Consider the following 25,599-nt stretch of genomic DNA (forward strand, 5'->3'; position numbering starts at 1 on the left):
AAATTAAAACGCCTTTGTTATCACAGTGCACACAGAAAGGAATTAAAAACCCCCACTCTTAATGCAAACACCTGTGCGGTTTCTTGCTTTAAACTGTGCCAAACAGATTTTCAGAAGACTATATTCTTTGTTTAATCTCTGAACCTAAATAACAATCACCAGTTCCAGTTGTGTGCAGCTTCTACCAAAAGCCACCGGGAGGCAGCAGATACCGCAGTAACTGAGCACCAGATGCAAGAAGACAAAACCAGAGTTTTCTCAGTACTTTGCTATGCTTTCTGTGTGTCCAGGCACCCAAGAGCTGGAAGAAGAGTGAAGAAGGTTTTGTGGATGTAAGAGACTGGCGGAAAACACGTGGCAAAGCCAGCAGCATGGACAGCCCCTGCAGCATGCTGCCTGAGCCGGTGAGGTGGTAAGAGGAGAGAAGCAGCTCGAAAGGCTGCCTTGGCATTACTTTGTTGCAATGATAAAAGCTGGAGCTGGTTCAGAACAGCAGGACTCAACAAATCACCTAAGGCTGCTGGGAGCCAACCACTTGGGCTGGAGCTGGGGCCTCAGAGGTGGCCAGCCAAGAGGACCCGTGACTGATGCAGGCTCTTCACTACAGTGCTATGGGCTCTGAAGAGTTAAACAACGTCATACTGTGGCTGTGAAATGATTCCCATTATACTAACTCATCCTTTGGAGAAGTGAAGAAAAAAGAAGCCATAACAGAGATCCAAATTAATAAAATAAGCCTGGCCATCTGGCACCATCTCCCTCCGGATCTTCTCGCAGTCCTGCCCTCTCCATACCCCTTGCCTTCCCATCTGACAGCCATTAAGAGCATGAAGCACATCCAGTCAGACTCACTGTACACGTCCTTGCTGTTATTTTAATTAAAGCAGCAGCAAATTGTGATAGATGATAAAAATTTAAATTCTGATCATTTCCATACAATAAAGGCTTCTCAGTGTGGTAAATAAAGCTCTTTCCTTTTCCATTCCTTTTCATCATATTCCCTCATTGCTACTACGCTGTACATTAGACCTTAATTAAAGGACACACATATATCTTATTAGATGACTTCATGGATAAAATAGTACTGTACATAAAGTGAGATGCCCATCCTGGACTGCCATTTCATTACACAGCACTCTAATAGCTACAGTATCGCTATTTAAGATTTTATGCTGTGACAGTTTCCCAAAAGAAAGCTTTCCTAGGATGTTCTTTTTTCAGTCCTAGAAAAGTAATAAAAAGGAATAATACAAGTCTGCAGGCAGCTTCTCTCTGCTTTACCCCACCAGTGCAGCTTAGAAGAGGGATCTGCAAAAACATAGCAACAGTTCTGTCCCTGCTTTCAAGGATTTCACCAAAAGCAGCGGTAATCTTATGGCTTAAGGAAAATTTGTTGATGATGATATGACTTTGATCTCACTCTGAATCTACTGTAGAAACTAATAAAAAAAAAAAATAACAAAAACCACAGGGAATGCTTCAGTGCTTATTAGGAGGAAGATATTTTAACCCAATTCCCAGCCAAGTAACTACATTTCAGCTGATTTGTGCTCCTAATCTTTTACTAGAATGCATCTCACTAATTCTGATATCAAATCTGATATCAGAATTATGATTTCATATCTTATTTCTGCCAGCTCCTCTTCAACCTTTAATTACAGTCACTTCCTCTAAATTCCACTTGTAGGATGTAAAAGTGTTCTTGGATCACGTGAAGTGTACAGTATTGAATAAAAATATATTCACTGTGCAGGAGGAAGAAGGCATCTTCAGTGTTCCTCCACAGCAGTCAAAACACACACCCTATTATGATTAAAATCTATGTGCGATCTTCCCCTCTGGCCCTCCTTGGTAGCTCATTCTAGTGCAAGCCCAAAACAAGCTGCTTCTCCCATCCCCAACAACTGCAGGTTTCTTTCCACTCTTCTGCCCTCTCCTTCTTCCCCTGTGAAACAGCCAAGGGCCTGGTTCCTTCCCCTCCCACATGAGCTGGGAATTGTTGGTACTGCCTTTTTCATGCCATTTTTCCATTCCCAGGGAAGCTGGTGTCTCATGGTGTTGTACCTCTTCTCTGCTGAGCCTCGCTCATCTTGGCTGAGGAGGTAGGGACACGTTTCTGGAACGCTACAGATGCTGTTGGCAGGAGCAATACCGTAGCTAGCCCAGACTGAGCTGAGTTTGTGTTGTTAAATATTCATTTGCCCATCTCAGCAACTCACCATCTGTCTCACAGAATGTCTCCTGACGACCCTCCCTCAGTCCAGATGACTGGTCACTCACTGTCCTCCCCAGTGCCATCAGGGCCTGCTACCACCCTGCTGCCCATCCCTACCTTCAAATGCTTTCCACAGCCTTCCAGTCCTCCAACAGCTCTCACATCATCTGCACACACACCAGCTGTGGCATCCCTAAAAGCATGTTACTTAACCAAAAAGACTGTCTTCCCTCCTCTTCCCATGAAGGACTCCACTTATAAGTGGTAACACAGATGACAGATATGTTTCTAATACAAACATCCTTTTTTTTGAAAAAAGGGGCAAAAAAAAAGGTCCAAATCTCTCCCACTTTCTCCCACGTAATAAATAGTTTATGTAATCAGTCTAGAGGGAGCTTCTGGGAAGCCGGAGGGTCTCTCTCACCAGTGAACTTCAAAAAGGATAAGAATTTTAATTGCACTTCTGAAAACAACCCAACAGCCCAGTGTCTGACTCAAGCAGGAGACAGTCTCTTCACATGGAGATATAAAGAGCTATTATTAGTACCAAGAAAAAAAAAAATCCCCAAACTTATGAAGGTCTAAACTTGTATCTTTGATGCTGAAGTGCTGTGACAAAGCAATTCCACAGCACAGAACACTTCTTCAGGAAACAGGTAACAAGCAGTGCACCGAATGCCACAGCAGGGGCACCGGGGCTGGGAACCAAGGGTCTACGGGCTCCATAAAACTACCTTAGGTGACATTAGGGCTCCTGCAAAGTGTGTGTTTGAAACTCTAAGATCACAACTCTAAGATCAGCAGTACATTTCACATAACCTAACAAGGGGCTAGTAGTTGCCAATTTTTATTTCTTATCACTCTGTGGTAAAGTCTGAAAATAAGACTTTCCACCAATCACTTGAACAAAGAGTGAAGTTTAGTTGATATATTTTTCGTAATCCTGGCTTACTGGCTAGCCCAAGTATACACAATATTCTCACCAACCTGTAAGAAGCACATGTATTTGAGGGTTAAAGTAATTATTTAAAGCCAAACACCAAGCCACCATACCATACATAATACGTAACAATCATAAAACAGGATTCTAATGTATAATAAATGTATCTGGCACTTTGACTTGAAATTGTGAGCAATAAATTACATATATATATAAAAGATATTAGACATGTATTACATGTATATAATCACAAGTATTATTTGCTATATTGCTATTGATCTATAATTCAACTGCTGACATTGTTAACTATATTTAGGATCTATTTATTATAAATTATTAAACTAGTAAATAAATTAGAAATCATAAAGCTACACTGTGCCACCCCTAGCTTCCAATTTCAACTGCAATCTGTAGTATATGATAGAATTACATGTGGCCTAATCTTTCAAGTGATTTAATTTCTAAGAGCATTGAAGGTGCCACATCAGATGTCCTGCATGTCTTCTGTACAAGAACTGATTATGTTTTTTACTTCTTTGTTCCGCAGGAAATGTCAGAAATATGGCATGATGCTTGCTTACTCTTGCAAAAATGTGTCCTTTGCCATACTAATGAGGACAAATGCCAAACTGCATTGATATTACATGTGTTATACTATTACCCAGGGAAATGCAAGCAGTAACTGAATAGTAAATGGATATTGATTTACAACCCCAGGTGAAATTAAAACAGTCATTCTCAGTGTGGCTGGGTCGGGCTCTTTTAAGCCTTCTTTAGTAAACAATAAAAGGTTCGCAAAATGCTTTGTGGCAACAGTCAAAATAAAACACACCATTTGCACTTAAATTATATTTATACTATCCAAGAATATATAGTAATTGACATGAAGGAGGCAAAGGGGTAAATGAAAAATGATTTTTACCACGAACATGGCAAATATTAACAATAGGAAATGCAAACACAAAGCAATGCTTGAAACCTATGCTTGAGTTTCAAACTCCTTTCTCCATATATTAACAGAACATTTAAAAAAAAAAAAAGTAAAATCTACACAGAAATACAAGCATGATGTCATCAACAATGTGCGATAACACTATTCCTCCTTATTTGTAAGGAAATGCATGCATACCAAATCCTCAGGGTCAGTACTGGCTGTGGGTATAGCTCTCTGAAACATCAATAAAGGAATGCTAATTCCTTTTCCTGGTGGGAATTACCTTATTACAGCTAACATAGGTTGGAGAACAAATGCTGCAAGTAACAATAGGGAAATGTTCTGAATCTGACAGCTAGCGGGGGAAAAAAAACAGTAAATCATTTTTGAGCCAACAAGAAGTGATTCTATTTTAGGTTTAACACTCAACACTGTAGGGAGAAAAAAAAACAAAACAACAACCTTAAATTACATGATCAGAGAAATACTCATTTAATATTCAGTGAAAGGGTAAACAGAATGAAGGTTTTATATTCCAAATGTCAAATACTGTTTAGTTTTGTAAGTCAGATGTATTGAACAACAGCTAAAATTATTAAAAACCTTAACTCCAAACACCCCAGCTGGCCTACTTCTAACACTTCCAGTAAGTGCATTAGGAACAAAGAAAAACAAAAGGGGGGAGGGAAGAGAAAGATCTGATCAGTGAAAATTATTTCTTTAGGGGTCAATGACATGAAACTGAAATAACCGCAACATGTCATGCTGAAGCAGACCCTCAAAGAATAAAGATTCACAGCTATATAAGAAATTCACAGCTATATAACTACATAAATAGGAGAAGAACACAGAGAGAAGTGAAATTTGTAGCTGTAAGGTTCCCACACATCAATGCCACGTCCCTCTTTCCTGTTAAAAAAAAAAAAAAAAAAAAAAAAAAAAATTCTTTGGATTTTGTGATCTTTCCACATTTTTTCCAAGATTTCCAGGTGTACAATACCATGTTCACAGCTAATCCTCACTGCAAACACATGCATACGTTTTGGGCAGATCCACTGTACAGCATATGCATAGAAAGTGTAAGCCAGTGTTACTTAAAAATTCTGGAAGAGCTCGGGCACTGTATGGGCTGTCTACAGTACAAGTACACCTACATTTTACAGGTCATCTTCCCTAAATATCTAAGCATCCTAGCTATATGGTAAGAATAGTAGAGAAACAGTAAGATTTCCTTCAAAACCAACATGCTCCAAGACAAGTGGAAAATATCATCACATCTCTAAATCCATAAAACAAGAAAGTTTAAATTAAAACTAGTTTCAGGCAAATGAGAATGGAGGTCACAACTTGATAAAAGCAGTGATTTGTGCAAATGTGTTGCTGCATGCAGAAACTGTCTACACACACATCCCCACACAAAACTGCCTCCAAAGGAAAATGAAGCAACCCTGCAAATTCAAGGAAAGGTTACAACAGACAGGCCCTCTCTGGAAGGGACATGAAAACTGTATTCTCACCCCTCTGTCCAAAAATCAGAGATCCGTAACACATTTTCTGATGCTCATTAAAACTAATGTCCAAAGCTTCAAAAATGTGGGAGAAATAAAATCCATTACACTTCACACTGCATATATTCAGTATAGGCAGTTTCCAGACTTTGTGGACAAACAAATCCCTTCAGTTGCTGTATTTCTCCTGTATCTACCTCATCATCATCCCTATAATTCGCAACTTAATTCATTTAAAAGCACAATAAGCAATACAATTCTATGGATCAGTTGGTGGAAAACACTGCTCTACATGGCAAATACTGAAAACGCTAGCACAAGGGATTGTATTTCGTACCCTGAAGATTAATACATATATCAATTACTTGAAAAGAAACTTTTCCCCATGTTAGCAAGAAGTGTATAATTAATACAAATGCAGAATTATATAACTGTATAATTAACTCACTGGCCACCTCTCCTAACAAAGAACACTATTTTTCAGGGCAGGCTTCTTGTTAATTATAATATAAAGTACTGTGCACAGGGAAAACCCAAAGTTTACCTAATAGTGACAATTCCTGAGCTTGCTGTTAGCTGCAGGAGATGGAATCTACAGTGAACGTTCTGCAAAAATATCAATTCAGTGCTCAACAGTAATTTGCAGAAATTAGCATATTGTATAAATCCCTGGTGAGAGCTATACCTTGAATTCTGTGGGTTCTTCAGACTTCCTTGTCTAAAAATGGAGGAAAAACTAAATAGAAAGGTACGAATAAAGTCTGTTATGACCAAAGACAGGCCTTTAGCCTGACCCAGTATGGCCACAGTTGCTGTTGCATATACAAAACACACATTACCAGGAAATAAAATTCCAGACAAACACTTACTAACCTTATTTGTATTTTAAACTAATTAATCTACCTAGTCATTCATATCCTGCCTTATAGGCTATTTCAAAGTTAACTACAGTCCTTGGCATATCAAGCAAGGGAATCAAATGAGGAAATAAACCATTGCTGTGTTTCCCAAGGTTTTGAAGCATTCAAAAGAATTACAAAAAAACCACTGCCAGTGCTGAAAGCATGTATAGCGACATACACTACCTATTACTTATTTTTACTTCACACAGAGGAAACAAACAAAAAGCAGAACAAAAGGCAGAGGCAATATTAAGAAATGCAAAAAGTCAGGAGCTCTGATTGTCCTCTCTTCTATGCCAGTGCAGATGAGGAGTGCTGTAATTCAGTGTTTCGACAAAATTACATTCAGCATGGAGTAAAAGAGAATTCAAATAGGTGACTGAAAAATGCCTGACTGAGCTAAACCTGAGCTCCTGTCCTGTAAATTAAGTAGCTGCTCCCTGCAGTCTGGCAAGAAACTATGGACATTTAAGTCCCTTACAGAATGGGGTAGTTGAGCTGGAAATGCCAGCTCGACAGGTTTAACGTGTAAACCTGTCACCCTCCTTTTGGTCCTCCAAAACCTGGTGAGGATTGTCAGACCTGCAGCTGAAATCGTCACATGATGACAACTCTGAAGACTCCTGTTGATAGAAGTCCACATAAGTAAAAGAAAATCTGTGTTCAAAACATTTGATAAAGCATTTCAAATTACTTCTTATGTGAATTTTATATCCTTTCTTATTGGTAGTATTTTCATGAAAGCAACTCTTCTGAGATCCTCTTCAAGGACAACAGAATCTCTTTGTTAAAGTTCTCACAATCTTTTCAAGGAAATATTTTTCTTGCTACATGCATAGTGAGAACTGACACATATGTAACCAATGTAACTTGTGTAAATAGGATCATAGGATAGTTAGGGTTGGAAAGGACCTTGAGATCATCTAGTTCCAACCCCCCTGCCATGGGCAGGGACACCCCACACTAAACCATGTCACCCAAGGCCTCATCCAACCTGGCCTTGAACACCGCCAAGGATGGAGCATTCACAACTTCCCTGGGCAACCCATTCCAGTACCTCACCACCCTCACAGTAAAGAATTTCTTCCTCATATCCAATCTAAACTTCCCCTGTTTAAGTTTGAACCCGTTACCCCTTGTCCTGTCACTACAGTCCCTAGATAAGAGTCCCTCTCCAGCATCCTTGTAGGCCCCCTTCAGATACTGGAAGGCTGCTATGAGGTCTCCATGCAGCCTTCTCTTCTCCAGGCTGAGCAGCCCCAACTTTCTCAGCCTGTCTCCATACGGGAGGTGCTCCAGTTCCCTGATCATCCTCGTGGCCCTCCTCTGGACTTGTTCCAACAGCTCCATGTCCTTTTTATGTTGAGGACACCAGAACTGCACACAATACTCCAAGTGAGGTCTCACAAGAGCAGAGTAGAGGGGCAGGATCACCTCCTTCGACCTGCTGGTCACGCTCCTTTTGATGCAGACCAGGATACGGTTGGCTTTCTGTGCTGCAAGCGCACACTGAAGATGGCTCATGTTCATTTTCTCATCGACCAACACCTCCAAGTCCTTCTCTGCAGGGCTGCTCTGAATCTCTTCTCTGCCCAACCTGTAGCTGTGCCTGGGATTGCACAGACCCAGGTGTAGGACCTTGCACTTGGCATGGTTAAACTTCATAAGGTTGGCATCAGCCCACCTCACAAGCGTGTCAAGGTCCCTCTGGATGGCATCCCTTCCCTCCAGAGTATCAACGGAACCACATAGCTTGGTGTCATCGGCAAACTTGCTGAGGGCACACTCAATCCCACTGTCCATGTCACTGACAAAGATGTTGAACAAGACCGGTCCCAACACTGATCCCTGAGGGACACCACTCGTTACTGGTCTCCAGCTGCACATTGAGCCATTGACTACAACTCTTTGTGTGTGGCCATCCAGCCAGTTCTTTATCCGCCGAGTGGTCCACCCATCAAATTGATGTCTCTCCAATTTAGAGACAAGGATGTCATGTGGGACAGTGTCAAAGGCTTTGCACAAGTCCAGGTAGATGACATCAACTGCTCTACCCCTGTCCATCAGTTTCGTAGCCCCATCATAGAAGGCCACCAAATTGATCAGGCAGGATTTCCCCTTAGTGAAGCCATGCTGGCTGTCACCAACCACCTCCTTGTTTTTCATGTGCCTTAGCATGTCTTCCAGGAGAATCTGCTCCATGATTTTGCCAGGCACAGAGGTGAGACTGAATGCTCTGTAATTCCCTGGGTCATCCATTTTCCCCTTCTTGAAAATGGGGGTTCTATTTCCCTTTTTCCAGTCGTTGGGAACTTCACCTGACTGCCATGATTTTTCAAATATGATGGCCAGTGGCTTAGCAACTTCATTCGCCAGCTCCTTCAGGACCCGTGGATGGATTTCGTCAGGTCCCATGGACTTGATCCAGAATTATTCAGAAGTGACTATGGTTTTAATCACAGCACCTTTCAATTAGCAAGTAGATACTTAATTGCTTTATCTGCTTAATTTCTCAAACTTGTCCATATCATACTATTTTCTCCAAAATTTACTCAAATTAAAACAAACTCAGAGAACTTCTCAAGCCTGCCAAGGTCCCTCTAGATGGCATCCCTTCTCTCCAGCATGTCAACCACATCACACAGCTTGGTGTTGTTGGCAAACTTCCTGAGAGTGCACTCAATCCCACCGTCCACATTGCTGACAAAGGTGTTGAACAGTGCTGGTCCAAATACTGACTCCTAAGGAGCACCACTCATCACTGATGTCCATTTGGACATTCAAGCCATTGAGTGCAACCACACAGCCAATAAAATCACCATAAAAACATACTTCAAGTCACTGTTTTGACGCAGAACTGGCTACTACACAGAAACCACTGTTCTATTTTTCCATATATGTCATAGTATCATAGAATAGTTAGGGTTGGAAAGGACCTTAAGATGATCTAGTTCCAACCTCCCTGCCATGGGCACGAACACCTCACACTAAACCATGTCACCAAAGGCTCTGTCCAACCTGGCCTTGAACACTTCAGGGATGCAGCATTCACCACTTCTTCAGGCAACCCATTCCAGTGCCTCACCATCCTTACAGTAAAGAACTTCTTCCTTTTATCTAACCTGAACTTCCCCTGTTTAAGTTTAAAGCTATTACCTCTTGTTCTGTCACTACAGTCTCTGACAAAAAGTCCCTGGCTGGCATCCTTGTAGGCCCCCTTCAGATACTGGAAGGCTGCTATGAGGTCTCCATGCAGCCTTCTCTTCTCCAGGCTGAACAGCTCCAATTTTCTCAGCCTGTCTGTATGGAGGTGCTCCAGCCCTCTTATCATCCTCGTGGCCCTCCTCTGGACTTGCTCCAACAGCTCCATGTCCTTACATCCATACATTATAGCTAAATTACATGATAAGGTATTACAGAAATTAGTACCATTAGCGATTAGTTCAGTTGTGGTCCAAAGTAGAAGACAGCACCCTATATAAAAGAGTAGAGCAGAAACTTCTTCCCCTTACTTACTGATTTAATTAGAGCAGATTTCAACTCTGCTAAGATGCTAATATCTCCCAGGCAGCTGCAGATCAGCTGAGAACATAATCAGCAAAGACCCAAGCAACTGAGAAGAATGGCTATTTCTGCTGCAACACAGAGCAGCTAAAGGAGCATTAAGCAAACAGAAAATCAGCATCAGATCCAGGCATGGCTAGAGCAACTCAAAAGGTTTCTATTAAAAAACAACCTTTCCCCCCATCTATTTTTAATGTAGCAACTGTCAGGCATAATACCTCACTGGCCATGACTTGCAGCAGTAATGCTGTTCTCTCGGTCTCCCCATTTTTCAGTGTTATTCTTAGTTTACCCACAGATATTTCACCTGTCATGCAACCCTTACCGAGCCAGTTTCCCACAGTGAGATGTACTGAAAGACTTCGAAATGAGAATCCTTGTCATGTCATTTAAGAGACAATGAACAGTATCATCTTTTTTCCATCCCTTGTTCTAACCTACTTCCCAGGCAGAATTGCAAGGTATGAAAATTCTTGTGTATGCAATGAGGCTTTTACCCTGCTACTAGTCAGTCGTAGTCCATACTCTGCAAGATGTGTCCTTCAAAGTGCTGGGAGTACTTGAGTGCCTAAATGAGTGAGAACAGCAGACCTTATGTCAGAAACAAAATTATCTATCCTGATACTGTGTCCAACACAAGCAGTATCCACCCTAACTTTTACCTACTTGACACAGTTTCAGTGCAGAGAGTCTGAATCTGAGGTAGTCCGTGACAAAAGAGATCTGTACAAATTATTCTTACAGGGCACTTGAAATGTAATGGGACTTCTCATCAGGGATACTTTCCTGTAGGTCTTATTTCACTTTTTTTTTACCTTCTCTAAATGCATTTCAAAAATTAGAAGTTAAGAAGTACAACATGTCTGAAGTCATACATAACTTTGATGTTGCAAACAGGAGACATTTCTCCCTGTGTAAGAAACAAAGCCCTCAATTGTAGACAGTACCTGTAATGATGGAAGAATAAAATATAGATGACACACCTTTTAAACCTTTGTTCTTACTACTGGAATTATCAGGGCATTTGCCCACAATGCATTAGACTGAGACATCAAATGACTCTGATCTACACTGCCATAAATTCACCAAACATGTGTTTTAATAATCTCTGCAGCCTCCCTTCTTTCTGCTTCACAGAGTCAAGACTATATATTTATTTTCCCACTAAATAGGAGTCAAACTGTAGCCAGATGCACTGTTTGGGTGCAGCCAAGTTAAGAGGTTGTCCTTTAGCTGGCCATCACTGTAGGGTCTCCCCTTATCCTTTTCAGGATCTCCTTCAGCCTTACTGGCGCAATGGCATCCATGCTCATTCCCTAACCCAGTTCTGTCAAAATGTTTTGGTTGAGTTCAAGAGCTGACTATTAAAAGTGTTTAAGCTAACCTAGATCATTTTGACAGAACCAGGCTGGTGAATTGTGCTGTTATGCTGGCAAAGCTGAGGGGGCAGTAAAGTATGACGACTGGAAAAAAGGAAAAGTGCAAAGAGAATATGAATCAGCTGCACTTAAACAATGCCCCTGGCTGCAATTCAGTAGTGCCTTAGTTCATGGGCTTTTGATATGCTATGCATTTTTGCCCAGATTTCCCTAAGCTACTGAAAATAAAGTTTCTTTAGTGACAGAGCTTCTTGGAATTTTCCATGAGAGCACAGGACCCAGTGGGTCATCTGCACTGCTAACAGTGTGTAACAAGTTGAAATTATAAATTAGCTTTTTTTTCTAGCTTTGCCTCCATCTCATGCTTGAAAGCGAGGAGTTTATGTTTCCCTCTAGTGATGTGTTGAGAATGGTACTCGGCAGGGTGAAGCCCAGATGCAAAAGCCTGCACACAGTTACAAATAAACTCAACTTCATGAAGGTTGAATTTAAAAGGTACACGTCAGGTTGCATATGAACTGAAGCCTCATTTTCTTTGAGCACATTAGGAAGTAATGTAGTAGAACCACTGCCAAATGGCTCTCCCAGTGAGTAGCCATTTTGGATGAGTAGAGCTTAGGGAGCTTAGGGAAGTTAATACCCAGCACTGAAAGGAAGCAAGCAGGATAGGACAGAGCAGAGCTGAGAGAAAGGCTGCTAGGGAGAGCTGCTCTATAGGCCAGATAGGGGCTGGCTTTCATAATCAAAAGAAAGCAGAGAGCAGGAGAAAAGCCTTTTTGATGCTTCATGGTGAGCCAGTCAAAAAGCCAGCTCTTTCACCCAGCATGCTCCCCTCACCTGTTTCATTCCTGCTACTCATACATGGCTCTGGAATTGGAGGCAAGAGCTGGAAAACAAAAAAATACAATCCAAAAATACTTTTTTTTCTACATTAAAAATAAAATACTGAAGCCATTGGAGCATTGAACTGTGAAAAGATTCTCCTCATAAAATTCTACTACTTTCATTAAGCCCAGAGAGACCTCCTTTCTGTAAGTTAACTCCTACAGTTTCATATGAAAGCTGTAAGTCATTATGTTGAGAAAGATTTGGCCCATAAAGATAATGATGGAGAAGAAGAGATGGGATCAGGCCTGTAAAAACCCATTAACAACTATACTCCAACACATAAGGACAAAATACCATTTGAAGACTAGGACCAGAGTGTGCAGCCAGGCAAGAAATGCACCTGCTACAGCTTTGCCAAGTTCAATGGAGCTTGTTGAAAGGAGATGCTGGCCTTTCTCAGTGCCACTGAGTGTAGGGAATAAAGAGAACATTTTAAAGAACATGAATCACCTTACCACTTCTGGAAGCACTTTCTTCGCAAGATCGTGGATGGCTTTGATCACAATACATATAGATGACAGGAGGAATATGACACCCAAAATAACACAAGCTCTGGGAAAAAGAAAAAAAATAGAGAAGAATAAAAAGAAATGTTAAGAACATATTTGGAGTTGTCAACTCTCCCACTGCTAAAGGGTAACACACAACAGAATACTGATAATAAAAAGAATAAATTTAGAAGCTAAAGACAGAGACTTGAATTAAAGAGGAGAATGAAATGTCCAGTTTCTCTCCAGTTCTTAAAACCTGGATTATATGTGAGAAAACAGTGCAGACCAGATGATAAAGACATGCCTCTTCAGCTCCTGATGATTTATCATAAAGTCCTCTAGAGGTCTGTTTCTCTTTGTTGGTTTGGCTAGGATCTTGCATTTGAAATAATCAAGGGGACTTAGTTCTCTTTACCAAAGCAGGACAGATGCTTGGTAAATCTGGCCAGTAGCATAACAGGACCAAAAACATGTTTCTGCTCCAAATCTCCAAGAAAAAAGATTTTAACTGCAGACACTAAAAAAATCAGCACATTAGGTGCATCACATTGTAGGCTGTCCAAAGGGGTCTCAATACCTACATAAGGATCAGTCTCATCAGATTAGGTGCTGTGCAGAATTAGATTCTATTCCTGCTCTGCACAGTTCACAACCCAGCCTTGTAAAAAGCAAACAAATGGCTTAATGAACAGAAGATAAAGTAACAGAAAACAATTAACAGAAAATAATTAAGTTTTGTATAGGACACAGGCACAATGAGGCTTAAAAAGCACATAATGCATACATAAAATACACAGTAAAAAAGAAAACTCTTGCTTTTGTTCAAACATACAGACTGATCCTACTTTGAGATGGAGTTCCTCTTGCCATGAAATATTACAGGATGTAAGACTTTGATTTCCTCCACGAACAATAACAGTCCATCTGTTACAGTAATGATATATCCATTCTTTATCCATATTTCACTAATGTCTTCATATAAAATACTACTACTCTAGACAGATGTACAGTAAGAATCATTTTAATGTTTAAAGCATGAAATAGTTAAGAATTTATATCTCTACGTACAACTTTTTTTCTTCAAAAGTTGTATTTCCATTGTTCACTATTCATCATTTGGTACCTATTTGTTAGCTCAGTTTATGGATGCTATAATTATTCCAGCGGCATGCTACTATTTTCAACAACTCAGACATCAGGCCATCTGGTGGTTGGCATCACATGTAATGTTCACATCAAGCTCCATATAGAGACTGTGGTTGAACTGGCACTGCTTTTTCTAGGTCTGAAGATGCAGCTGCAGCAGTGGTGCAGGTGAGTACCTGTCATTTTACTCCTGTCGTGGTTTAAGCCCAGGACGTAAATTAGAACCACTCAGTCTACTTTCCCCCCCACCTTTCTTCCCTCTGCTCCTGGAGGGACGGGGAGGAGAATCAAAAGAATGCAACTCCCACGGGTTGAGATAAAAACAGTCCAGTAACTAAGGTATAACACAAATCACTACTGCTACCACCAATAATAATGATAAAGGAAATAACAAGGGAAGAGAATACAGCACCTCACCCACCAGTACCTCATCCCCACCTAGCAGTGATCTAGCCCTTCCGGGTACTCTCAGTTTTACATCCTGAGCATGACGTGCTGTGGTATGGAATACCTCTTTGGTTAGTTTGGGTCAGGTGTCCTGTCCCTGCTTCCTCCTGGCTTCCTCTCCTCTCTGGCAGAGCTCACAAACTCAAAGAAAAAAACTCACAAAGTCCTTGGTCAGGGTAAACATTCTGACCAGCAACTGAAAACATCGGCTTTATCAGTATTATTCCCAGGCCGAAAGTCAAAAACACAGCGCTGCACCAGCTACTAAGAAGGAGAAAAAGTGACTGCTGCTGCTGAACCCAGGACAACTCCCAACACAAGTGACACTAAACCACGCTGTGGACAATCCATATAATCCTACAAACAACTTCTCAGTAAAGGGACTGCTCTTCTACAGAGGAGAACAGACAATGTAGAGGCTAGCATCCTTCCTAGCAACAGAGTGGCATTGTAGATGAGGTACTCATCTCAGGTAGGCAAAACTCTGCCACACCTATTTTAAGACAGATGTTTAACTCCTTTGTAGTAAAATGCAAGACAGGCCTCATCTTGTTAAACATAACTTGTCTTAAAAGATAGGCAGAAAATGCTTGAGATAGTCTGATTGCCCTAGAGTCCTTCCCTTAGACTCAAACACAAGAACAAAAATCTGGCCCATAATGTGATAGAGGAAGAAGCTCATAGGATTCTATGCAATCCTGCGGCGAGGGGTGATCATTAAATGGTAATATGGATGGGAGAAAAGTTCATCTTCCAACAGGAATGAGTAAAATTGAAAAATTAAGAGGGGTTTCTGTTTTCCATTGCATATTTGCAAGCAACATCCTGTTTTGCAACAGATTCTTTTTAGAGATTTGCAGTTTCACTCTATCTGAATGGATCACTGCTCAGAGATCTGCCCAGAGCTCCCTGACCTTCTTTTGTCAAACTCAAAATTTTTCAGTACCACCTTTATGTATTACTTCTGTAATATTTAGTGCTGCCATAATCTAGGAAGCTTATACTGCACAATCCTTCATAATGTATTCTGCTGCAATGATTATTTTCTTTTTTTTTATGTACAGAAACATATACTAAATGTTCTTCCCATTTACCTGAGATACACTCAGGCATTAGGCAACTTGAACACAAAACTGGCCCACAAAAGTTAGCTGACTTGCCTAATACTGTTTGCTGACCCAGTGACAGGTTTACATAAGATACATACATGTCATGCAACAATATGATGACATTTCATCTGAAAGCAACACTGAAAGAGAACCTTTTCTATGATTCCCAGCAGGCTCAAATTAACATAGCCACAGATCTGTGAGTTGGAGACAGATTAAACTTCCTTGTAACAATACGTATTTTTGAATATGCAGCATCATAACTTCCTCTTAGCATACCTTCTGTTCCCTGCATGTATCTCCTGAGGAATAAAAGGAATCATTCCCTAAAGGCTTGACAGGAGCCTTGCTGGCACAAGTCTAATTTGTCCAGGGAACCAGTGCTTGCCCTGACTGCTGGCTGAATTCACTTCCTATGTATGTTGGGGAGTTTGGAGTTCTCTCTGTGAACTTCCCAATCACCCAAGATTAAGAGCAAACATTTTGCATGTTTGCCTAAGCCAGCATGTAAGTAATGACTTCAGCAATATTGAGTTGCTTCTTTTACTCCCCAGATTAGTTTTACAAAAAAAAGTCTCTTTACAGAAAAATTGCTTTACATCTACTTAACCAGAAATAGTTAAAAATAGAAAGAAAAAAGGAAGATGTCAGTGACAAGGGTATTAACAGCAGACAAAAATGTAGTCTGAGGCTTGATCAGTATTCAGTGATCATATTTAGCAAGCCTAGTTTCTCCTTTATATGCTGGCTTTGGAATCCATAGCCATGCAAAATTCATGAGTAATGGCAGAGCACTTTAAGCGCAAAAAAACAGGTTTCTTGTCTTCTTGAGTGTACCAATTTATCTGCAAAACCACTAGAACAAAATACTGCATAGTGACCTTTTTCAGTCCAATTTGCCAGAAAAGTCATTTCTATCTAGAAAGCAAATCATGCAAACTTCAACTAGAAATTAAATTCAACTACAAAAAAAAAAAAACCCTACAAAAATTAATCTGAAATTTTAACTGTAGTACATAATAAATAAATTGTAATTGGCTCTTGTAAGCTTGCTTTATTTTCAAGCCAGTAGACAACAAAAACTTTCATACAAGCCTGCTAACTTCCATCTGCTAACAGTTACCGCTTTGCAACTAAATAGCATTTCCAACTTCACATGAAGGATGTTAGTGCCAAGGTTGCTGGCAAATGCAATTTCATTAATAACATTCAATTAAATTAGACTGCCATTTCTAAAGAAGCTCAAGTCAACTCAGAAACGCCCATAAAATTTAATGAAAGAGGAGTTAATACAGAAGTGAGGTTTGACTGACAACCTAGTGTAGATTTCACAGATACCTCTGATTTGGACTCATGATAGTGTTATAAATGGTCCTCAATCTCCAGGTCCCTCATGATCAATGATTCAGACACTGCAGTAAGTAGTGGTCCACCTACGCCCCCATATTCCAGAACATTTGTATCTTCCTGCTACGACATGAGGATACTCTGTCCAGTGACATCCATGATGAATGGATCTCCACTTATGCCACAAGTACCACTTACTTACGCTTCCAGCACCTACTGAAGATCATGTACTTATTTTACAGCCATTTCTACACAAGTTAGTATAAGAGCTTCCCACTATATATCTACTACATCATTAGAGGTGTAATAGATCTATAATGCAAAATCATTGGTCATTACAGGTTTGAGAGGCAACAGAAAAGACCTAATGCAGAATGTATGAATCTGAAATCTTCCTCAGTTCCATGCAATGTGCTGCTTCTAAAAAGAAAGTGGAACAGAAATAATTTAGTCAAACATTTTAAAAGGTAATGGAAAACCATTATTTGAGTTTCAGAAACAATACACTTTCTGGAATCTCTCAGAATGCAGTATGGTTTAAAGAATAATAGACAAATTCAGAAAGGACAAGGTAAGGACATCTCTCTGATATTCAGGCAATAAACAACTTTTAGGCAAACTAAAGCTCAAACTTTGAAAGTTGGTTGGTTTTTTGGTGGGTTTTTTTTCCTTAGAGCAATGGTACTTGGAATGCAAGAGTAATTAAAACTATATCATTAAGTTGACAGTAAAGAGAATTTAGTATTATAACAGTAAACCCACCAAGTCTTCTTTAGTTTGACGTAGGTCTTGATACCTGACCACGATGTGCCAGATATTTTTTATATGTTTTTGATGAGGTATTTCTAACCGAGAATCCAGAAGCTAATCTAAAGAATAATTCATTGTCTTAAAAAATGAACTCATCAATTTTGTCAACTTTTTAAAATAACTTTTCCATAGACGAAACATACTTCAAATCAGTTGTACTGCAGCCTCAAGCACTGAGAATGAAATTATTTAGAGTTTCAAAACTGCCAAAGACTGAAACTTTTGAGCTTCATTTACTGCTAGTTCACTTCTAGTGGAATCCATAAACATGATTATATTTAAATCCTAAGAACTAAGTCATGTCACCAGCCTAAAAGTTGATTCTGGATATGCTATAACCTGACAATCTCCAAAAGAAAATCTTCTAAAAGCAATACTACAGCCTTTATACAACCTATTTAGACAACCCTATAAATATCCATTTTGTATTACACCAGTCCTGGATATTTGTACTCACACTCATCAAAATAAGATGAGGGTAACTGTATTACATGACATACAGCTGCCACCTCATCTTTTCTGTAACACATCCCCTGTATAGACACAATTCTTCATATAGATGACAAATTCTCACAACTCGTAAGTAAACCAGAAAATTAAATCTATCACTGTAAGCAGACAATAGTCTTTCCCTTAATCAAAAAATTGTTACTTTGCATAAGTTAATGGTTTTTAAGCAAGTAGCTATGAAAAGGACAGAGATTCAGAAGGTTCCATCTCCACAAACTGCCAATTTTCAAGATGCTGTTAGTAAGTTAACATTTTTTTCCACTTTTTATCACAAAATTTCCTAAGGAGAAAAAGTCCAAGTATTCAATTCATTTGCCTCTAGCAGACATAGCAAAACAACCTTCTAATTTGTGGATTTATCTGTAATTCTGTATTATATTTATAATTATTTGTTACAATTCTCTATAGATAGTGATAAGACTTAAATTCTGTCATAGTTCCACTACAGAACTAACAATTAACCTCACTCAGATCTCTATGGTGATTAATCTTCAATGTAATAAAGCAATTTCAGCTTTAGCATGGTTCTTGCCACACTGAATACTCTTTACATGAGTCAACCCATTCCAGCCAAAGGGACTGCTCTTCATGTAAGCAGCAGTCAGCCTCAACTAACTGCAGATTTAGACTCTCAGTTACTTGTTTTGTAACATTCGTAAAAAATAAATAGATAATTGTTATAAAGTTACAAATATACCCCTAGTGACAAGCTCTGCTATATGCTACCTCAAAAGAGATGTGGGAGAAACTACACAAGGGTGAGTGATGACAGTTTTCCTCATATCAACTGACTGCTATAAAACAGCCACTGTAACAGGCTTCCCTTTTTAATTATCATCCTGCTATCTTTCTGGCAAATAGAACTCAGTAACACAGTACCAATGAGGGTTTGTAATGAAGCTCTTGGTAATTACTCTCTCAAGTCAATCTGCTCTCATGTGCAGCAAAGGTGGTGCAACAGAATTAAGGATTCTGAAAAAATAAGTCATGCATATGAATACAGTCTGCAAAAATGTGTTAACTTTCTCTTAGCAGCTCACAGAGGCAGTTGTTTTGGGGCACTGGAGAGAGAAAGAGGTCTCACGTACTTGGTAGTATGTCTGTTACATCCTGGAACCTATTTTACCACCACACTTCAAGTTCATTAAAATAGTTCCTGAAATGTGATGACACCATGTGGAATAAAACAAGATTGTCAGAAGCAGTCTAATTACTTCCCAGTTCTGTTAACATATGATACGACTAAAAGGCAGTATTACAAACCTAACCTTCTTGTCAAATACTGCACTAGTTTCCCACTTTGTTTATTCATTTCTGCATCTCAGATTACTTGATCTTTTTTGATTACATGGGTTATATTTGTGGTTTCTCACTACTTTTATCAGTGTAAAGAACCCCACAGAACTTAGAACAGCCCAGGTTAGAAGGGACCTCAAAAAAACCACCTAGTCCAACCTTTCATGGGAAAGGGAGCCTTGATGAGACAATCTAGTACCCTGTACATCCGCTTTTTTGAAAACCTCCCATGATGAGGACTCTATCATGTCCCTGGGGAAGCTGTTCTAGTGGTTGGTTGTTCCCACTGTAAGAAATTTCTTGTATAAAGATCACTTACCTTATTCATTGAAAACATCATTTATCTTATATGGAAAACATTTTAATAATTTCCTCGGTTACAGATGTAAGTGTGATGAAGAGATCTGTGAGAAATTCATTATAATCCATTACAGTTTATATTAATATTCTTAAAGCAGAAACTAGAGTCTTACATTCTCTCATATTTGCAAAGCTGCCATCAAAACAAACTTCAGTTCCTCATCTTTGTCTCAATTCTCTGGCAGCTATGATACTATAAATAAAAGATAATACTCCTATAAATAAAAGATAATACTCCTAATTTCTACATGTAATTCTGCTACCTTACAAGAGCCGGTTTACTCTATTTCATTTTAATTCTGTATTTTCTTGATTGTTAGGAATCTTATCATGATATATTTTTCTAAGACAAACAGATTTTCCACCATGAGAAAAGTGAAACATTTGCCCAGAGAGGTTGCAGAGTCTCCATCCTTGGAAGTTTTCAACACCTGACTGGATAAATTTCTGAGCAACCTATTCTTATCCTCCAGCTGACTCTGCTTTGAGCAACAGCCTGGGCAAGCAACCTCCTGAGGCCCCTTCCATTCCTGAATTATCCTATGATCCTACGAATTTTTATTCACAAAATCTTTATCTCTGTAGACTCTGTCAAGATCTTTCAGAACTAATGGCTCCTAATAGCCCACAGAAAAGGAGATGGTAAAAACTCTGCAGGCTGTTTTCACCATTGCAGTGAAAAGGTAGTGTTAAAACTATCACTTTGCAAGGAATTGTAGCTTAGCATTAAAATGAGCTGCAGGCCAGTAAAAGCAATATGAGCTCTAAGCCCAGAAGTAATGTGAGCTTTTTCAGCAAAGCTGAGCAAATTTGGTTTATGATGGATACAGGATTTAATCTCTGAATAAATCCAGTAATGAAACCTCTGGAGCTTAAGTAAGAAAAAAATTAATTATAATATTAATTCATTTAATAAAAACTACAAATGTGCTAATTTCTGTTTCAATATGATCTGAAAGGATTTTAGCGGTATTAGTGGATGACAAAGTCAGTATCATGTATGGAATCATTCAGAGGAAGTCACATGGCATGCAAGGCAAACACCCAAGAGGGTTTTGCTGTGTCAGAAGTTAGGAAAATATTTTTGAGCACACAGTAGTCATCCACTTTCTAATTCTGTTTCTCTCTATACATTTCTCTCAATTGTCTTCTGGGTCTAGCCACATGACAGGAATCCTTTTATATCTCTTCACTTTGCTGGTACTCTTGTTTTCATTCTTTCTTCCCATAACCAACTACAAATGTGAATGTTCCTTCATTAATAACTTGGAGCTTGCAATAATCTGCACCACATTCCTTCTAGATGAGAGGCAGTCAGCCTGTTTAAACAAAGCTAGGCCTACTGTTATTTAATATTTGTATCATGGCAGCTCTTCTAGTCTGATTACAGTAGCCAAAGTCAGAGACAGCCAAAGATTTCTCAAATGTAAAATGCTGATACTCAAAGGTTGAGAACTCAGGATGAAAAAGCTCAGGTTTTGGTCACCAACAAATGATTTTATGGTGGCAAACCAGTGGGTTCTGGCCTATGGGGATGAAGTGGAACATGGTAGAGAAAATGGAAGAGGACTCAGAATTAAGTCAATGGCCAAATAATACGGAAAAGGAAAAACTCGGAGGATGTTTTGGAGAGGAGTGGCTGAAAGTGTTAGTTCTGGTTTGCAGTCACCAGTTTGCACTTTGGGTTTTGGTTTGCAGTTCTGGTTTGTGGTCTGGGGCACCAAGGGACAGCTGGGGATGTTGCAGATATGGGCCTCTCTTTGCTTTCTCTTCCCTTCATCTCAAGTCAATCCACGCCTTTCCAAGATGCACAACTTTTCCTGAAAACTCTAAAACATTGAAGACTCTAAAAATAAAGGATCTGAAAATAAAGACTCTAAAAATAAAGACTCTTAGAAATAAAGACTTTAAAATTTGCCACTTAAACTCATTAAAGGGCCTACTCTAAAAAAAACAACTACTAACCACTGTGGCATTTTACTGTCATACACAGGAAAAATATGCAACATCAGCCTCAGTCTTTAGATTCCTGCTCCTTTGTCATGCTCTACAGCTAATCTTAAACTTTGTGTCCAATTAGACAGTTACATTGCTTGTTTATGTTTGTAGTATAGCTTATGTGTTATCAAGTTTAGCTACTGAGGGGGTATTGGAAACCAAACTGTATGTAGTCACAGTTGATCAGAGTATTTGCACCAGCTTGCTGTTGGGTGAAGAGGCAATAGAGTCACTTTAATATGCACTTTAAAAGGAAGGAAGTGGGCTCACTGTTGATCGCACATGTTCCATAATCCTCCTCTAACTGTCAGAATCCAGATCAGCATTGTTACAGCTACTCCTATTTCTCACCATTAAAAAAAAAAAAAAAGAAAAACCCAACCAGATTATGCAATAAAGTAACAGGCCAAATTAAATATTCTATGTTATCACATGGTCTAACCTCTTCCTAAAGGACATGGAGGTGAAATGCCATTTATATATGAGACTCAGACTAGCTATGCTAGGGACCCACTTCATGTTGAAAGCATTACAGGCCTCATAAAATTTTTATTATCCTCAGGAGTTCAACTAGTCAGTGCAGAACAGGGTATTTACATCCTTTAAAATCATGCAGCTGAACTGGAGCAATAGTTCTACAAATAATTTGATTCTCCAGGTATTAAGTACCTGCCAATAAAAGCTAACGGACATTTCTACAACTTGGAGATTTTGAAAACTCTAACATCCTGTTTTCTAGTTTCAGGTCTGCATAGACTGTACAGTTTCACTTATGGTACACCTGACTTCTAAGTACCCTCCTGGCTTGTGAAGGTAATCAGAAATTCTATCATCCCCCTGAAGCTCAAAATTAAAGGCTTTTGAGAGTTTCTGTAATATTAATTTTTATGGTGATTATAAAATTCCAGTACAGAACACCATATCCCTGATTTTTTATAGATATGTTGTGTAAATACTATGCAATATACACAAATACTGCCTAATCAATTACCAGTGAAGGAAAAGGATTTCATAAATTAAATAGATTTTGGATCTAGCTTCAGTAAAATCATTGCCAAGTCTACAGATGCCACACATTTAGAAACAGATTTTAGAATGTATAAATATATACATTTACTATTTAATATTTAATATAAATTCTATGTGTGAGGATATTGTGTGTGTGCATGCATAAATATATGCATACATACATGTCTGCCTGAATAAGAGCAAAGTTTATGACTGCTTCACTTTTGCCTGAATATGGGATAATGGATTTATGGAGAAATGATGCAGTTTTAGTAAGCCAGCCTAATGAAGCACCACTAAAATTTCTATCCAGCTCTGTACTTGGATGTAGTATTTCAGTTAAATACTTCAGAAGAAATAATGACTTAGAAATTTTCAGTGTGGTTAAAAATAAACTATATTTCTCCTTCTATAAAGCAGATATCCAAGCATAGGTGAACACTTACTTTGCAGACTCTGCACTGTGCTCCACTGGGTAGGAGAGACATGCATGTGCCACGCAAAGACCAACTCCAGGTAGCTGAGAACTACACAAGACCTGCAAAGGTAGTTTCTCAGCTATTTGCAGTTTGTAGGCTATCTCCGTGCATTTGACATTTTTCCAGATCACTTAGCTATTCCATTCACTCATCACAAAAGAGTTTTTCCTCCAGCCACAGAGGTTTGCCCTGAACTGTGGGTAGGCGTGGATTTTGCCATCTGTGCTTCAAGTGTCTTTCCTACGTATGGCATAGATGAAATTATTCACAGTTTTTTCAATGTGACTGGTATGTTGGGTCTGAATTGAGAAGACTATTTTCATTCAACTCTACCTAAATAGACAATGCGCATTTAGTTGGGCTAATGAGAGCAGAGCCAATCTGCAGATCAAAACTTAAATACAGTACTAATACTGAAAATTTGGGGAGAGGGATTAACTCTGTGAACCAAGAGAGAATATACTCTGCATAACCATACAGATCAGTACACTCTCTTATTTGAATCAGAGGAAAAGAAAGAAGAGCCAGACCTAATCTGGCAGTGTGACAGCCATTCCCTCCTGTAAATGGTGGTTTATAATTCTTTTAATCTTTGGGTGCAAGAGTAGGATACGTCACAATCCCCATATTGCATGCCTAAATATAATACACATACATTCAATATAACTTCCATGAGGCTGCCCGTGACTAAACCCTGCTGTAAATATTCTCAAGTGGTGTCACCTGAACATAAGCAAGACAGAAAAAAAGGGTTACTATTACTTCAGAAGGAGGGGCTCACTCTGTCTAGGGTCTCACCTGTCATCACATTTTCTCAGTAAGAAGAAAGCCCTTACACAAACTCAGCAGCCACTAACTTCCCACATCCGCCCAGTAGACACACTGACGTGGCTCTGCAGGAGGTGGCAACGGTGATGGCTCCTTACAGAATCTGCACAGGGCAGTGATAAATGGCAGTTCAAATGGATAGCTTCTGTCCTGGGTTCAGCATAGCAGTCATTTTTTCTCCTTCTTAGTAGCTGGCACAGTGCTGTGTTTTTAACCTTCAGCCTGGGAACAACACTGATAACACACCAATGTTTCCAGTCTTGCTAAGTTCTTGCTAATGGTTACTCTGATCAAGGACTTCTCAGTCTCATGCTCTGCCAGTGAGGAGGCGCACAGGAAGCCGGGAGGAAGCAGAGACAGGACACCTGACCCAAACTAACTAAAGAGGTATTCCACACCACAGCACATCATGCCCAGTATATAAACTGGGGGCAGTTACCCAGAAGGCCCAGATCGCTGCTCGGGTCAGGCTGGGTAGCAGTCGGTGGGTGGTGAGCGATTGCATTCTCTTCCCTTGTTATTTCCCTTATCATTATTATTTTCGGTGGTAGTAGTAGTGGTTTGTGTTATACCTGAGATACTGGACTATTCTTATCTCAACCCATGGGAGTTACATTCTTTCAATTCTCCTCCCCATCCCCGTGGGACTGAGGGGAGAAAGAAGGAGGGGAGTGAGTGAGCGGCTGCATGGTTCTGAGTTACTGGCTGGGCTTAAACCACAACACACTCAAAACAAAAATCACTGGCAAGATGAAAGCCCCTTGGATTGCAATGTATTAGACCATAAGCAACTGGACAAGAGACTATAGAGCAAAAGTAGATTTGCAGGTTGAAGAGATAATATAGTGCAAAGCAGTAAGGTATCATTCATGAAGCAGTGCACCACTTTTCCCTAGCAACTGAAGAAGGATACCAAGTACATAATGATTTCCCCTGACTTCTAAAAATGAATTGTGCCAGTAAGTAAAGAGAGAACAAGGTGTCAAAGGAATATTTATCCACAAGACAACAGGAATATCATAGCAAAGGGCAGTTCCTTCAGGTATATTCAATTCAGAGTGGTGTGTACTTACCATACACAGAGTTGTACGGATGATTTTATTATTGCTGTTTACTTCAGTCTAACTTCCAGAAAGAAGGTAACTAAGCAACTGGTAAGGGTTTCTAATCACTTGTCTAGGCTTCTTCAAAGGTCACATGCCTAAGATGTAAGGTTATAAAAGAAAAACTGTTCAAAGCTGTACCCTTCTGCTTGATAAATGTCCATGTGGTAGCACTTGAAACAATAATATGTCTGCTTACTGCACTGCCCATTTACCTGAAGAGGCTACTTACAATCAAAAACTCAAAGCAGGGCATAATCTGTGAAAAGATAACTGAGAGATGTAGCCAGGAGGTTATCAAGCAACCAAGGAAAGGTATTGGTACACTGGTAATGTT

General features: G+C 39.5%; 1 protein-coding gene across 1 annotated transcript in view; it reads right to left on the minus strand.

Annotated features, from left to right (window-relative positions):
- The window catches only part of TMEM163 (transmembrane protein 163), a gene marked incomplete at both ends in the record, with an annotated part of 101,042 nt that overhangs the window by 9,324 nt on the left and 66,119 nt on the right, over window positions 1–25,599 (minus strand). Inside the window, 3 exon segments of the mRNA XM_080621662.1 lie at window positions 12,280–12,297; window positions 12,299–12,328; window positions 12,786–12,882. Of these exon segments, the coding sequence (XP_080477788.1) occupies window positions 12,280–12,297; window positions 12,299–12,328; window positions 12,786–12,882 (145 nt within the window).

This window comes from Psittacula echo (genome assembly GCF_963264785.1).
Source record: "Psittacula echo genome assembly, chromosome: 6".
NCBI lineage: Eukaryota > Metazoa > Chordata > Aves > Psittaciformes > Psittacidae > Psittacula > Psittacula echo.